Source organism: Trichomycterus rosablanca, chromosome 11 (genome assembly GCF_030014385.1).
Source record: "Trichomycterus rosablanca isolate fTriRos1 chromosome 11, fTriRos1.hap1, whole genome shotgun sequence".
NCBI lineage: Eukaryota > Metazoa > Chordata > Actinopteri > Siluriformes > Trichomycteridae > Trichomycterus > Trichomycterus rosablanca.
This window is the reverse complement of record NC_085998.1, coordinates 33,761,768-33,779,287: the sequence shown is the minus strand read 5'-3', so window position 1 is coordinate 33,779,287 and position 17,520 is coordinate 33,761,768. Positions and strand designations below refer to the sequence as shown.

Here is a 17,520-nt window from a genome sequence, read left to right as displayed (position 1 = left end):
CACTGTTTATATTCGGAGGGTGCCATGCTCACTATGCGTTTAGGTTTAGCTCTGTGCGCTTTCACACGAACCTGGAGACACTGTTGTGTTTCTAAACCAGTCCGAAGCTCCACACTGAGCTGTATCAGTCGCTCTTATTCTTCTATACCAACACAGAAAGCCATGAGGGACATGGAGGAGCTCCTGCGCAGGACAGTGCCACCTGTACCCACCTATGAGACCCGAGACAAGTCACCTCCACCCCCCGACTCTAGCAGCTGGGACTTCATGCACTTCTACAGAAAGCTGGATAAGGAGCAGAGACTGGAGTTTCTGGAGATCTTATCGCGGGAGTATGGAGTAGATCACAAAGGGGTGTCGGACATGGCACGCAGGCTGGTAGATACACAGATGCGGGACCTGGCTACTATTTTACAGGCAGAAGACAGACTGAGATACAGTTTAACCCCCAGATACAAACATTTACTCTGTCACATCAGCAGGGCAGAGGGGGGAGTCAAGTTCCTGGTGGATCTCCGAGCTGATCTACTGGAAATGACCAGTAGAATCACTGACAGTCCACATTTAAGGGTAAATACCATTTACATTACATTTACATTTCCAGCATTTAGCAGACGATTTTTATCCAAAGCGACTTACATTTCTGGGACAGTACACAGTCTAAGCAATTGAGGGTTAAGGGCCTTGCTCAAGGGCCCAACAACAGCAACTTGGCAGTGGTGGGACTTGAACCAGTGACATTCTGATTACTAGTCCAGTACCCTAACAGTTAGGCTACACTGTCCCTATACCAACCATCATTATTATCACAGATTAGAATAATGGTGTAGAACCAATGTCATTAACAGTGAAAATGATTAAAAGTCATTGGGCATGGGCAATGTCTTAAAATATTCGATACCACAGTATTTACTCACTATGTATCTGGACATTTTCTTTTGTCGTTTCCAAACAAAATCATGGTACCACATTTGTTACTTACCTGCACACCTACAATAATTAATTTACTTCTTTTTAACTGCTTTATCCATGTTCATGATTGCATCTATGGTTAGGGTTGATGCCATCTGGAAACTCTGGTTGCAAGGCAAGAAAACACACTGTCAGTGCAGCCAGTCCACCTTCTGCATGTTTTGCAGATGTCAGAGATGTATTTAGTGTAGTCAGATGAAAAATTGCAAACATATAGAGAGTTTACACAGCTTCTCACAAACAGTGACCGGAGGCAAGGATCAAACCCAATCAATCGCAGGGCCGTGTCTTGCGTCTCAATGATTTTTAAAGCATTTTTTTAAAGCATACTATAAAACTGTGATGGTATGTCACCACTAGCTGGTGTTTAGGAAGTGCTGAAGTGTTGAAAAGTACATGACATAAGCAGTGCCCCTTCACCCACTTAGCCCTCGGTGTCCTGTTGCATGGGGTTGAAAAGTTACAGTGGACTGACACAGAGTGACTTTTCCCCTACATACAGAGTACTATGGTGTGCTTTGGACATTTGAGTAGCTTAACAAGTAAAGCAGATTATTAAATGTGATCTGTATAACACCACCCATACAGACACACAGCCGGTCATGTCTGTGTAGGCGCATGGCTGGTTAATAGCAATGCTGGTATTTGAACACAAGAGCTTATAGTTGCACTGGTCAATATTTCTTTTTTCCACTGCAAATAAAGTAAAAATATTAAATGATGACAGTGCAACGTTCAAAATCCATCCAGGGCTTCAACCATTCCCCCTTCCTTTCCCCACCCAAGATGTCTCATCATGCCAATCATGCCTGTGTAGACAGCAAAACGGCTGATAGCACTGCTAAGAATCAGACACGGATCTTATAGGTGGTGGCCTAGCGTAATAGATCACTGCACCATCCAAACGCCAAAAAAGAATGATCAGTGATAGGCCAGCTTGTTTACTTTTTGTTTTTGCCAGCCATATAACAGACACGCCCCCAAATACACTTCACCACTTCATTGCTCACAATGAAAACATGGCAGACACTCTTGCAAAATGGCTTGGATCTTATGATGCTCTATTTGGTAGGACAGGGCATGATCAGATTGGTGTAGGTCACCTAGGCCCAAAATTGCACCCATTCCCTCTTTTATTGCTCAGTGCTGCAGGTATTGTCAGTATGTGTTGTTAGGAAAGCACAATGTGTGCTATAAATATAAAATAGTCATATGCTCCAGTTCCACTGGCTGGCATTTGGACAATGTTGACATGCCTGATAGTGCTTACATAACGTCAGCAGTGCCCCTTTACCCAATGTACCTTAAAGCAACATGAACACACGCTGTGTGACTTTTGCCCCACATACGCAGTACAAATTGAGCAATGGTGCCCCTCACAGTGTCAGTGTTATTACTATGTCAGTGTAAGTGTGGGGTTATTCTTTGTTTTGCTGGTGTTCAAAACATCTAGTAGTGAGATTTAATGATCTGGTAATAAAAATGGTCAGACTCTGATGCACTGGTGGTGTGCTGTCCAAGAATGTTTTCATAATTAGCTATCTACATACAGATGTGTGACATTTAAATTTTTTTTTTTTTTTTTTATGTTTTCAGACAGATGTATTTTATGATTTGGACTTCACATGTTCACAATAAAATGGGTGTCTGCACATCAGTATGGATAATATTTATTACCTTTTTTGCAGTGCTAATAAAATTAGTTCCTAAATAATTTGGGGATTACAGCTGAACCTAAAGAGGTAGATTGTGCAAATGAGCCATCATGCTACTTAGACTGTACATGTTGTAATCAGCCAATAACCAATATAACTAACAAGCTTATAGCATTCAATCAGTATATAACACACATTACAGTTTCATAGTACCAAGTCTTTGTTAAATAAAAAAACAGCATACCCGTGAACATGACAGTAATGTAGAACACTAAACTGTCAGCAAACAGCTCAGCATTCAAGAATGTAGATTTGCAGTGAACAGTCCCTGTTAAGCACTAACGAAACATGCTAATCATAATTAATAAAGAAGCAGCCTGGATGCTAAAGCTTTTCCTGACAACATTATTATAGTTATAATCAAATGCTAGGCAGAACTCTACCTTTATACTGAGACATGATTCAAATTCATCGCATATCATCCAAAATTTCAATCCTTTCTGTTAAAACATAACACTACACAGAGATCCACATTTGCAGAGTTGAACATGCAGTCCGACCTCATGCTAAAACAGCTTGTGATTTTAATTTTTATAAATAATATAAAAAATGCTCTGGTGCATGGGCACTGTTGGTGAGCTGTAGCCTCAGCTGTTCAAAATGAATTTAAATGACATTTTTAAACCCCAGCATTAGTCGAACACTGAAGTCTTTGTCGGTTATTGGCCATCATTAACCATTGGCATCACTAATTTGTATGTATGTGTTTTAGCATTGAAGCAGCAAAAACATGTTTCTGAAAGTATTTAGATTTAGTTTAAAAAACAGACTGGAAAAGTATAGCGTATGCTTTTTACTGGTTCAAAAGGCTGGGACTTCTTGCCATGTCAAGTGTACCGTCCATACTGAGGACGTCCCTGCAATTACATTGCTATAATTTGTTCTGCCTTTTCAAACTTCAGCTGTCATTTTCATTCCAGAAGAGATTGAACCTCTTAATATGTCTTTTGATTACAGTCTTATTTAATTTAGCTTTATACATAGTCTGACATTCAAACTGGATTACACTTAATAACATCCTTAAAAGCTTTATTACATCCTGATTGAAGGATGATTAAGATGTGCACGGTCAATAGATGAGCCTGAACTTGAAACTGACAGGAAGGAAAACTCTTCCAAGCAGCGTGAAATTATATAAAGCGCTTCAGACCAGACAGTTTCTTGATCATGTCTAATAAGGCAAGACTGAATATAAGGGTGCACTGATATGTGCCCCCCCACAATGGCTAGGTTCACGTAACACCATGTATCGCATCTGTATTTGTGAGTCTTAGCTTCAATATCCCAGCCCGTTCCGTGAAAAATATCCACATCCGACAACCAGACATTTGACTTTAAAGGTCAGAAATGAAATTCATTTTCAGTGGAAACATACACAGTTGGTTGACACTGCAGCACAGCTGACATTGTTGGTATCTTACTGCAACAGGGCCCTGGGTTTGATCCTATACTGTATATTATCTTTAGGAAGTTTGACTCATCCTGCATTTGTTGGAATACTTTTTGTTCTAGAAATGCTTCAGCTACTTCAAATTAGTTTCTTGATCTTAATGAGTGTGTGATGCCCTATAATAAACTGGTATCCCATTCAGGTCTAATTCAGGATAGGCTTCAGATCGGCCCCAACCAGGACTACAAAGTGTTCCTATTATCAGATTACTTTGTTAAACAGTCATGGATACATTTGTACATCGAGACACTTTTGTATTACTTCACTGAATGTTGTGTTTTCTAGGATCTGAACAGCACTTTGAAGAGCCTGCTGTCTGAATGGTTCTCCGTTGGGCTTCTCCGGCTAGAGAGAATCACTTGGCAGTCCCCATGTGAGCTCCTTCAGAAGATCAGCCAGTAAGAAGCACATGCAAATAACAAAGTGTTCTATATTGTTCAGAAATGAAATGAAAGATTATAGTTTTTCTCCATTTTATACACACATAATAGAGCTTTGCGCACAGTTTTAAAAACAACACTCCATTCTTCTAAACTTCTAAACTAAACTGTGATTACCAGTTAGTCTTACCTATATTGCACCTGTGCAGACCCAATTAGAAGAAACATCAATCATTAGTCAGAGTATAAACAATATACCAGTTTCATCCTCAGCTGGTGTTGATTCAAGACACATTAGACCTGTCCTTCTGGTTCAACACTGGTTCACCAACAACCCACATTTTGTAGTGATGTAACTTCCACCATATTCCCCGTTTCTAAATCCAGTGGAGAAATTCTTTTCAGCATGGCAGTGGAAAGTGCACAAAAACAGACCTTATGAGCATCTAGCACTATTCCAGGCAATGTGAGGGGCATGTGATGACCTCCATGCAGATGAATTTCAGGGTTGAATAACGTCTTCACACTTACAGGTATGAGGCAGTTCACCCGGTGCGTAACTGGACCGACATTAAACGCAGGGTTGGACCTTACAGACGCTGCTATGTCTTCACACATGCATCGATGCCTGGAGAACCTCTGGTGGTCTTACATGTAGCGCTCACACAGGACATTTCAGATAACATCCAGGTAAGAAGGCACCCTCACTCAGCGCACTCTTTATTCATCAGGTCAGTTTTATAGTGTGGTCTGAATAGATGTGTTGTTCATGTTTTTGCTTCTAGAGTATCGTGAGAGAGTTTACCACTCTGGATGCAGTAGAGGAGGTGGAGAAGATCAGCACTGCCATCTTCTACTCCATCTCCTCCACCCAAACTGGCCTTCAGGGTGTGGACCTCGGGAATTACCTAATCAAGAGGGTGGTGCGAGAGCTGCAGGTTAGTGACATGACATTGTTAGAAAGTTCTTTCTTTTCTGTTATGATCAAACACAGCATTGTGTTTATAATATACAAAAAGTATGTGGACACTCATAAACTATGGATATATCCATTCGTTAAACATGGGCAGTAATATGCAGGCACTCTCTCTTATCCTTTGACTAGAAATACACCCCAGTTTAGCCACATAAGTGAGTTTGGGCAGTAACATCTGGCAACAACTTTGCATTCTTACCAGTTCCAATTGGTTGACCGAGACCAATGATTGACTGAGATCATGTTTGTACATTTGCAAAAAACTGTCCAAAAAAGTTGTTCTACAGATTTATTTAAGGGGCTTAATGTATGATATAAAAGCACTTGATTGGCGGAGCGGTGAAATACGCTAGCCAACACATCGTCCACACCACCCTGCAAGCTGAGATTCAAAACCTGGATTGTTGGGCGTCTGGATGGTGGTGGGGGGGCATGGGAGGTGAACTTGTCAGTGCCCTCTCAGTGCAAGTACCAAGCCTGTATAAATTAAGGATAAAATAAGAAGGGTTGCGTCAGTAAGAGCATCAGTTCAGGTATGCAGACCAGAGCAATCCGCTGGGTTGACCTCTAAATATGTGTGCAGCAAAAAAAAAAAAATGTAGCAAATTAAAGTGTATGGTAAGTAGTAACGTAGAAACTAAGCTGACGTCTACTGCAATTTAATTAGGTCTACAAGTGTATTTCCAAGAAGTCGTGCTCAGAAGCCGACTCCATTAGTCTTGCATTACACTGTTGTCATTTTTTGTAATTACCTGCAGACTATGTAGTGATGGAATAACAATTAAAATGCCTGAGGTCAGAGAAGAAGACACATTTGAGTGGGCAGAAGCGATTATGATAGGCATGAGGCTAGACAAGAGGTGAACGGTACGATGGTAAATACTGAGTGACGGTAGGAGAGACTGAGCTAAACTATGTGGGCTTTGCTTTTAACGGCACAAAACAGTGTTGCTTGTTTTAGCTTTACAAACATTCCTCCATTAAGGAAGAGAAATGAGCAAAATGATAACACACTGCACTCCTTCCAACCAACTAAATAGTTGTATTAAAAGTTTGCCTATAGAACTATTTAACTATTTAACTTCATAGAACTTTTTTCATGTTTATACATTTTCTCCTTTTTTACTCCAGACTTTTTAAGCGTATCCAATTACCCAATTGCATTATGCTTCCTCTCTACTGATGCCGATCCCCGACCCTGATTGAGGAGTGCGAGACTGACACATGCCTCTTCGACACGTGTGCAGTAGCCGGCTGCATCTTTTCACCTGCACAAGGCGAGTTCATATGCGGATCAGCTTTGTGTATGTGGCTCCACACCCTGATCAATGCATTATTCCTTGACTCTGTGCAGGCGCCATCGATCAGCCAGCAGAGGTCTTAATTGCTTCAGTTATGAGGTCCCGGCTCCCTGTATGAACAACAGCCAATCGTTGTTCATGTAGGCGCCCAGCCCAGCTGAGTTTTGAATCGACAAGTTCGAAATGTCAGCTCTGGTGTGCTAGCGTGTTTTACCGCTGCGCCACCTGAGCCCCAACTTCATAGAACTTATTTAAAGGGGAATCACTGGGCAGCGAACACGTCTGTATAGACGCCCAGCCAGCTGATAGTACCACTAATATTCACTCTCAGATAACCTCTGTAATAGACTGCCTCAACACCCGAGCATCTTCTGACCTAACCTAACAATGTTCTTTTAACTGAATGGGCGCAGATTTCTTTAGACACACTCCAGAAACACGCTGAAACCCTTTCCAGCAGAGTGGAGGCTACTATAGCTACATATGTGCACTTATTCCATATTAATGTCCCTGGTTTTGAAATTCGATGTCCCAGCAATTATGTCGCATTCAGTTCAACGTGGCTTTCACATGCCATTACATTTCAGCTCAGAGACGAACAAATAAAAGGGCAGGCTCTTAATTTGACATTTATAGCATTTAGCAGAGATTTCATCCAAATTTATTGCAAGCAATTGAGGGTTAATAGCCTTTCTCAGGGGCCCAACATTGGCAAATTAGCGCTGGTGCAGCATGAACCAGCAACCTTCAGATTACTAGGCCAGTACCTTAACCGCCGAGTTCCCGCTGCCTTAATGACATCAGACCAAAAGAGGAAATGTAGCGTGTCAGAGCTGTACGCTCGCTGCTGTGCGTTCACTTTACTGGATGGAAACAGAATTGAAGCGGAGGGAGAAAAACAAGAGGCGCTCAGGTTTATGGATTTAGATGACTTTTTGCTTCATGGAAAATGCTGATGAAATAAAGTGCAGAGTGGCTGTTTGTGTAATGGAGGTTAAGCCCTGTTAAGAGCTCTCGGGAGAGCTCTCGCCACACTCCAACACTGAGCAGGGCTGCTGCAGGGGAAATGAGATGGGGGCAAGTGCAGGGCTGATGGCTGTTATACCATGCAGATGATCCGTAGTGGTGCGATTCGTACTTGTGAACGAGGTGGTTGTGTAATTTGTCTGTATAATGTGTGTCAGTTATAATGATGCTGCATGGAGGACTTGTATTGTTGGGGGGAAAAAGTTTCATTTTAAAATTTAAATGATTCACCAGAGCTGACATTTCGAACTCGTCAGTTCAAAACTCAGCTCATCCGTCTGGGCTGGGCGCCTACATGAACAACGATTGGCTGTTGTTTATACGGAGTGGGAGCCGGATAGGCACTCCTCATAACTGAGGCAATTCAGACCTCTGCTGGCTGATTGATGGCGCCTGCACAGGGTTGAGGAATAACGCGTTGATCAGGGTGTGGCTCTCCCTACCCAAAGCTGATCCGCATATGAACTCGCCTTTTTATTTAAATTATTGTTAGCAATAGATTATTTTTTAAAGCAAAGGATTCAGCAGTCAAGAAATCCAAAACAAGACCTTCTTCTGCCAAGTGCCAGTCTTTCAAACAAGGATCAGAATTGTCCAGATTAGCGTCTTCTCTGTGGTTCTTTATGGATATGAAAGCTGAACAATAACAAAGCGGGACTGGAAGAAAATTGATGCCTTTTAACCTTTGTGCTAGCAAAGACTTTCGAGCACTTTGGACAGCAAAGAGGATCAACCAAATCAAACCTAAACTCTCACTGAAGCTCTGTTACATTGGACACATTTTCAGAAGAACCAATTCATTGGAAAGACATGCTTGGAAGAGTAAAGTGAAGGAGAAAGAGGACAGATAGCAACAAGATGAATGGGCCATTAAGAAGCCTGCAGACCAAACAGGAGATGGGATATTCTGGAGAAACACTTCATATGGTCCCAGGAGATGGAATCAACTTGACAACACTTAATAATAATAGCAGTGAATGGTTGGAACACCTAAACTTCATTATTAGGAGAAGTTTCCACATACCTTTAGCCATACAGTGTATATCGTCTAATTTAATACATAGCAATAATAACAGTCTAGCCTAATTTTTGGTAAATTTTAATGTTAGCATAGTGCAGTGATTCTGACTGCACACAGAGGGGTGAAGGTAACTCACTCTGCCACTGGGCTAGAGCAACAATGATGGATGTAAGATAAGGGAGTGGGTATAAAAGGTCATTCTGTGATTTAGTAGGCGGAGAAAAGTGGCTAGTTGTCTTCCTGCATTGTACTCATGTGATCCCCATTTTCCAGCTCATTCCTTCCCCGTCCCCGTCCCCGTCCCTTCCTTTTTTCCAGCTCTTTTAATCCTGCTGACCAAGGACAGGCAGTAAATTTGGCGGATGAATATAAAATGACCCCCAGACACACTTATCCTCACTTTGCCTCACGTGGGTGATGGAGAGCCCCTTGATAAACGATAGCAAATTTGAGAGGGGGGTAAAGAACAGATTTAAACACTCCCTCTTAAAAGGCTAGTCTAACACTTTTGGCTTTGCTTTGCCGGGGCTTTTAAAAATAGACAGCGGAGATGAGGGGAGTGAGTTCGAGTGTGTCAGATAGAGTGGCTATGTTTTGTATAGGTCTAAGTGAAGTGAAGCAAAAAGAACAGCGGAGGTGTTGATATGGCTGAGTGGAAATTTAAAAGTGCTAAATCAGAGCTGTAAAATAGCAAGCCGTGCACACGAGAGGCTGTCTGAATGGTTCCGGCTGTAAAGACATCATGAAATGCGTTGGATTGGTCCTGATTTAAGAAGTTCATGACCATTTTGTTCAATCATTGCAGTGCAAAATCATGTGCTCTCGACATGAAAGTGTGTGGAATTACTACAAAAACAATGGGATTTTATTCATTTAGTTTTTGCATTGTTGCTGTTTACTAAGACAACACCCTTACTGGCAGGGATGAGCCGCAGGCTAGCAAACACCTCTTCCGACTTGTGTGCTGTCTGATTCATACAGAAATCCTGAGCACATACATGATATCATGCTACTCTGTGTATTTTTCCACCTCAGCACATTGACCAAACAGTAAGAGTTACGTAAGAGAGACGATTGCGCCTCGCTATTAAAGCGCGAGGTGAACCCCCGCGCCTGCAAGAACTAAAAAGTGCAGGATGCTTAACCAAGATAGAACAATACTGTGGCTAAAAAGCCACTCACAAAAAGGGACAGTGGAGAAATAAAGAGGGTGGCCAAAATAACAGAAACAAAGTAACAAATGAAAGACACAGCCCGCAATGGAGAAACTGGATAGAAAAGGGATAGAGCAGAACTGAAAACTGGTTGTCACATTATGACTACCCAATTCTCTGAAAAAAGGAAAACTAGGGAACCCTCTGAACAAACGGGGGACAGCAATGCATTTGCAGCACCTCAGCTGGATTTAACATGGATTTATGCATCACAGTTCCAGAAAAAAGCAGGTTTGCCAACAAAGGAGCTGGCAAGTTTGTGAGTGTGCTCTGTAGAAACATTCCCACCTGGAGCGGATTAACACTGAACAAGGCACAGGTGACTTGTCATTTGTGCCTCTTTGCCTCCTCTGCTGGGCATAACTGGCAAGGCAGATGAAGCAAGATTCTGCAACTGGGCCCAGATGGACTCGATAGGGTTTAATTATAGTGTACTGTGTTGGTTGAGCACCAGTGGTGCCACCAGGATAAAATAGTTTTTGTTTAGACTTATTAGTCTGCATACAGGTTGGTCATTGAATGCTATATCATGATGAGTTCTCTCTACTAGAACAAGTACAAGCCACAACCATAAATTCTGAGGTGTCTACATACTTTTGACTATATAACGAGCCATGAATTTGGGATAGCCTGTCCTAATCTTCTACCCGTTTGCCTCTCTTTACAGAGTGAGTTTCCACACATGTCTCAGTTCTCCAGCCTCTCTCCGATTCCAGGCTTTACCTCATGGCTCCATTGTTTCCTGTCCCAGTACAGGAAGGAAGGCAGAGCGTCTGAGCTGCTCACTGAGCACGAGTGGAGAGAAGTAGAGGAGGTCACAGGGGCATTACCTGGCACTTCTGCCCTCGATGCTCTGCGTTCCCTCATTACCTCTGGAGACTGGCATCGGTCTGAAAGGCTATTGCAGGCTCTGGAGCCTGTACTGATGCGTCTGTGTGCCTGGTACCTGTACGGCGAGAAGCGCCGCGGCTATGCCCTCAACCCTGTGGCCAACTTCCACCTGCAGAACGGTGCCATGCTGTGGAGGCTCAACTGGCATGCCGATACCAGCGCCAGGGGCATTGCTAGCTCATGTGGCATGATGGTAAACTACCGGTACTTCCTGCAGGAAACAAGTGCCAACAGCAAAACCTATCTGCAGAACAAAGTCATTACAGCTTCAGAGCAAGTGCTGAGCCTGGTGTCGCAGTTCCAGATGAATAGCAAACTCTGAGTTCTGCAAGAACAAACATTAATAAAGAACTGAGAACTCTAGACCTGTTCGACATCCCAAACATCAATCCATCCAAACAACACAGGTCTGCACTAAAGAGTTTGTGTCTCTAATAAAATCAATGTAAATTGTAATTATTAATGTAAATAATAACTTAATTAAAGCCTTAGAGGGCTGGATGTACAAAGTGTTTTTGCATTGTTTAACCATTAAATCTTGTGTATTATACATGAGTTTGACATATGTGCCTAAACGTAGCGTTTCTACATTGTGTACTGTGTAAATTTGCAAACCACACTTGTGTTCATACATTAGCATGTAAGATGTTGGGTGTTTTGCGTCAATATATATATTTTTTTACATTTGAAAATTTAAATATTCAAACAGTATTTCATTCAAACTAAACACTACAGCCTTTCTTCTTTTGTACATACACGTCTAGATAAGTCAGGGTCGTAAATACTATGTGGTGATGTAGCCAAAAGTATTGGGTTACTGTCCATGAGCTTGTTGGACATCCTGTTTCAAAGCCAAATGGTTTTTATTCTAAATGGTGTTAGAATAGGTTGACCTTTCTATTCATTTCTATTCTATTTTTTCAGATATAACAACAGCCTTTCTGAGAAGGCTTCTCACAAGACATACAAGTATGTCTATGGGATTTGTGCCCATTCATTTAATAACAAAAGCATTTAAAGTCTGGCCACTGATATTGGTCAAGAACAAATACTTAAAACTTGAATTACACAGTTAATTATATATGTACTACAAAATATCTGATCTTAAGTTCACTTCAAATCATTTTATTTTGGGTTATTTCTAATGTTTTGTGTATACTTCTTTGCTTTTTGACCTCATATCATGATATATGTGTGCCTACTATAACAGAGGAAGTGCCACTAACATTACTTGTCTTTTCTTCTATGTAATCCTGTTGATTAAGACACAACACACATTTCTGTTTTTGTCAAATACATAATACATTTTATTTTAAATGTGTAGTTATTATTTACATTTCATTAAAGTTTATTTTTTTCAAATAAATACTTTCTAATTCCTTCTTTTAATTACCTTTTTATTAGTTTGATTATTAGCATGAATGCTTTGATGATATTAGGTCCTGTATGTGGCAAAAGGTTAGAATTAATTAATTACTAACATATATATATATATATTTTTTATATATATATATATATATATATTGTATTATATATATATTTATAGTTTTAATTTTGCGTTTGTATTTAAAAAGTTTTTAGTAATATTACTATATTAATTTTTATTAATAAACTATTTTTTTTAATTAATATTACAGTAAACTATTGTTTGCTTATTTGGCATTTTATTTTATGTATTCCATATTTTTAGTTTTTTTTTTTTTTTTTTTGCCATGAGCCACCCAGATGGGTGCAAGTCAAGACGCACCATGCACAGAGTGCCAATAAAAAAATTGTGCTGCCAAATACAGTATATATTCACTCACTGGCCCATTCACACCAAGAGGCATCGTTCGGAATAACCAAGCCACCCCTGGGCATATTTTTGGGAGGTGTGAGGAAGCATAAGTACAGAGAGAAAAACCCATGAGTACATGAGAAGAATGTGTGAAACCTCTCGAAGCCAAAAGTATGTGGACACATCTACTAATTCTTAAGCTCAGGTGTTTAAGTGTAACGTGTTAGTAATGGTGTGTTTCAGCCACTCCATCGCTAACAGGTACATAAAATCAATTACAGTAAACAAAAGTGTAATTACATGCTTTTCAGGTTCAACACAAAAATGTCTGTCACAAATACAAAATACCAATCCAGCTGAGTCCACAAATCCAAAAGTACATTTAGTTCTTTTAAGGGCTGATAATAAAAGTGTAAAATGGTTACTGGTACATTTAATATGAATAGATGTGGCTTCAGATGAAGGCTGAATATACATTTAGGAACATCAAGTACAACTTTTAAGTCAGCGGCTCTCAAGCGCTTTATTAATGAATGTGTTTACACCCAGTTGTGAAGCACATTTGGATGTACATTTTGGTCTGACTGTGCCCTTGTGCTCAAAGCGAGGTCCATAAAGACATGATTTGATGAGTCTGGTGTGGAGGGACTCTGGTGCACACAGCCCTGACCATAACATCTTTTAACACACTATAAATGAACTGAAATATCGACTGTAAGCCAGGTCTTCCTGCCTAAAATGCTCTTTTGACTGAATGGTTGCAAATTCCCACAGCCACATTTTAAAATCTTGTAAAAACCTTTTCAAATGATGGGTGCTTTTCCTATTTGTATTTCTATGGGTTTTAAACTGGATGTCCAACAAGTTTATAGAGAGGTGTCGGCATACTTTTGGCCATTTATAGCATTTGCATAAATCATCTAAAGAATGATTTTTGTCCTTACACTAATCAAACCAAACTGTATCTAAAAATGCAAAATATTTCATTTTATTGTCATCAACCACGATAGCACCGATAGCACTGCTGAGATTCGAACCCTGGGCTAGTGTAACAGACAGTTCCATCTGTTTGGTTGTTTATTAGGATTACAACGTCATGTTTTACACTTTGGTTACATTCATGACAGGAACAGTAATTACTCATTACACAAGTTTCATCAGTTCAAGTCTTTAAATGTCAAACACAGTCATGGACAATTTTGTATCCCCAATTTACCTCACTTGCATGTCTTTGGACTGTGGGAGGAAACCGGAGCACCCAGAGTAAACCCACACAGACACGGGGAGAACATGTAAACTCCAAACAGAAAGGACTCGGATCGCCACCAACTGGGGATCGAACCCAGGACCTTCTTGCTGTGAGGCAACAGCGCTGAGTGGCTAGTCTGAGTGGCTAGTATAATATCATAAACATGGGGGGGGTGTACAATGCTCCACAGTGGATTGGTATCTTGTCTGGGGTGTGTTACTGCATTAGGCCCAGTGATTCCAGGGAAAATGCACCTGCCCCTGACATGGATAATCTGTTGGTAAAATAAAAAATAAAAAAAATGAAATGAAATTAATAAATTAGTACATTTTAATAACACTGATGGCAATTGGTTAGCAGAAAGGTATTCCAGTGCTGAATGCATAATGAATGTTAGATTTGAAGAACACACTTTAACACATTGTAAGTGAATATGTAAAGTAAACCAGCAGACTAAGCAGTCATCACTGTATCAGCTTTTCTGGCCACGTTTAGAGGGATTTACAGTTTCCGGCTCATTTTATTCCCCCGTATCTTCTATCATGTCTGATAAGAGACGACAGCGCTCGTGTAGAGCCGCTATCTGTTTTCACCATTGTACTGTACAAGCTGTCAGTGCAAGCTAACTGTGAAATTGCATTTTTAGTCGAAATGAAGGAATACTTTTATTCTCCTGTCCTTTCTGCTGCACTGTCATAGAAACTAATGAAGTAGGAAATGAAACTGAAATCAATTGATACATTTAGTATCACTTATCGGAGAGCAGAGTTGGAGAAAAAAGCCATTGTTCAAAAGATGACATTAAAACGCATCTAGCACGGCGAGGAACGCAGGGATATACGCTACGAAAAGTTCAAGGAGTTTGACTATTTTAGCCGTACCAGTTTATAACAGGTCTTCAAAGCATTAAAAAGTATTCGTCCTCCAACTTTATACTCAAAAATGATTGTCAGAGTGTTTATTTATCCAGGAAAGACCTAAAATAAAATTAAAAAATACAACAAATTCATTTGGTTTAGACACCTTTGGCGCTATTACAGCCAGTAGTTCCTTTATTCATTCAATCATTTATTGTCTGTTTTACCACCACTTTATCCCATTCATGGTCGGGGTGGGTACAATTTAATGGGCTAAAGGTAGGAAACACCCTGGACAAGTTGCCAGTTTATCACAGAGCAAACACACACACACACACACACACACACACACACACACTCATACCTAGGGAAATTAAAGTATCTGCAATTAACCTGACTGCATGTGTTTGGACTGTGGGAGGAAACTCACACATATACAAGGAGAATATGTGAATCTCCATATAGAAAATAATTTTTTGAGTTGTTTATAATGGGTGCTGTTAACTATCCATATTTATATAATTGATTCCCTAATTGATAATACTGATGTTCCATTGTTTTTGTCCCAGCAGTGCCTTCTGTTACTGTATCTGCTACTAAAATGCTCGAAATAGTAAAGCTGAGTTGAAATACTGTTGCACAAACAGCACAGTCACTATTTAGGGGAATTCATGGCACAGCAGTGGGCACATTACAGAACACACATTTGAGAATGCAGTTGTATTGTAGTAGCAGACAGCAGCACTTGGGAAAGAATTGTAGTGCTGAAGAAAGGAGAAGAGGTGGAAAAGTTTGACACAAAAATGTCTGTCATAAATACATAATACAAGTCCAACTGAGTCTGCAAATCTAAAAGAACATTTAGTTCTTCCAAAGGCTGATAATAAAAGTGTGGAATGGTTATTGTGCATTTATTATGAACAGATGTGGCTTCAGATGAAGGCTGAATAGACATTAAAGAACATCAAGTACAGGTTTTGCGTCAGACTCTCAGGTGCTGAATGCTGAAAGATGATGTTATTAAAGATTTTTTGAAGGTAATGAGTTCATGAGGTCATGATCCAATTCATTCTAAGAATGATAAAAAGGGTTGAGGTCAGAGCTCTGTGCAGTACACTGGATTGTCTTCACACCAAACTTGTCAAAGCATGTCTCTAAAGACCCTGCATTGTTCACAAGGGCAGAGTCATGTTGGAAAAGGAAAGGTGCTATAATGTTGTGGAAACATATTCTTTGGATTCAAAAAGTTTTCAACCCTTTTGAGATGTTGCATGCTTGGAGTTGTTTGCAGTCATTTTCATTATACCTGCCATTTTAAATTTAGGGTGACTCTCAACCCTAAGTTTTTTAGGTTTGTGAGTCAGAAACTGATATATTTTATTTACAAGAGTATTCAGACACTTTACTGTGGCACTCCACATTGTGGTCAAGTGCATCCTTTTTGCTTACATTCTACTTGATGTGTCAAGACCTTAACTGGAGTCAACATGTTGCAATGTAAACTGATTGGACATATTTTGGAAAAGCACACTTGGGTCTAGAAGGGGCCACAATTTACACAATTCATAAAGTCCAAGGAACTCTCGGTGAATAAATAAAATTTCATCCAAGGCTTTGAGTGTTCCCAGACACAATCACAGCGGTTTCAATAATTTTAAAATGGAAAAAGCTTGGCACAACCTTAAGAGTTGGCCAACCAGACAAATTGGGTGTTTGGGCAAGATGGCCTGGGTCAGATAGGTAGAAACTCAACAGTCACTCTTAAAGTCTAAGAACCTGTTAGACAGAAAGCATTTCTACATCACTTTGTTGCAAGAAAGTAGTCATTGTTTGCTAAACCACATGTAAAGGGGAACATGAGAAAAAAGAAGTAGCTAAAATTAAACTTAAATGTTGTGGACTATGTCTGGTAAAAAATCCATCCCTAAAGTAAAACATGCTAGAGGGAGCATCTTGCTATTTGACTGACACAGGGGCAACAGTTCACCTGTTTAAGACAGCAATGATACGGCCAAAACAACAATAGAATGGTTGGGGGCAAGTCTCCAAATGTCTCTGAGTGGCCCAGTCTAAGCCTAGGGACCTGATCACAGATGCTTACCATGCAATCTGACAGAACCTGAGAGGATTTGCCATGAAGAATGGGATAAGCTACCCAAATTCAGGTGTGCATAGCTTGTAAAGATGTATCCAAGAAAACATGCAACTGTAATTGCTGCCAAAGGGGCATCTACAAAGTACTGAATAAAGGGTCTAAATACTTGGATCTAAAAACAAGAAGTCAAAGAGTCTGAATATTTTCTGAATCCCTTGTAACTTATTTATGAACAACGGTTGTGGTTAAAACAACTGAACAATAAAGGAGGTGGTTCACATACTTTTGGCAATATAGTATAACTTTCAAGACAATTTTTTCTAACTTTAATAACAATTTCCTTAATAATTTTAATAACAATTTTCAATAGTAAGCAATACAATAGTACAATTCCTAGTATTGGGTTTTCTAGGTTTTATGGTGTCTATTTGTGATCGGACCAATTTAGTAACCAAAAGCTATGAACACTTGCTTTAAAAGTTGACCTGTGTATGGATTTATAAATACCTTTGATTGGAAAAAAATTATAAATTTATATTTATTTCAGCACAGCCAAACATGTAATTATCGTCTTTGGTAATTACACGTACACTACA

At 40.0% G+C, this 17,520-nt stretch overlaps 2 protein-coding genes across 2 annotated transcripts in view; one reads left to right on the top strand and one right to left on the bottom strand.

Annotated features, from left to right (window-relative positions):
- Nucleotides 1-1,058, bottom strand: part of zgc:173742 (DNA topoisomerase I, mitochondrial) — a 42,331-nt gene extending 41,273 nt beyond the window's left edge. Inside the window, exon 1 of the mRNA XM_063004225.1 lies at nt 983-1,058. The gene's annotated coding sequence lies outside the window, so the exon portion shown is untranslated. The remainder of the gene's footprint in view (nt 1-982) is intronic.
- On the top strand, nt 20-12,312 carry mlycd (malonyl-CoA decarboxylase). Its single transcript, XM_063004231.1, has 5 exons — nt 20-570; nt 4,423-4,535; nt 5,051-5,207; nt 5,303-5,455; nt 10,723-12,312. The coding sequence occupies exons 1-5, from the start codon at nt 25-27 to the stop codon at nt 11,266-11,268; spliced, it is 1,515 nt and encodes a 504-aa protein (XP_062860301.1). The 5' UTR covers nt 20-24; the 3' UTR covers nt 11,269-12,312.
- Nucleotides 12,313-17,520: the final 5,208 nt, after the last annotated feature.

Bases quoted from the DNA above. Each gene is read 5' to 3' on its own strand.
- mlycd (XM_063004231.1), top strand. From the start codon at position 25: ATGCTCACTATGCGTTTAGGTTTAGCTCTGTGCGCTTTCACACGAACC. The intron at 571-4,422 runs GTAAATACCATT...TGTGTTTTCTAG, and splicing joins CTGACAGTCCACATTTAAGG to GATCTGAACAGCACTTTGAA. The intron at 5,208-5,302 runs GTAAGAAGGCAC...TTTTGCTTCTAG, and splicing joins ACATTTCAGATAACATCCAG to AGTATCGTGAGAGAGTTTAC.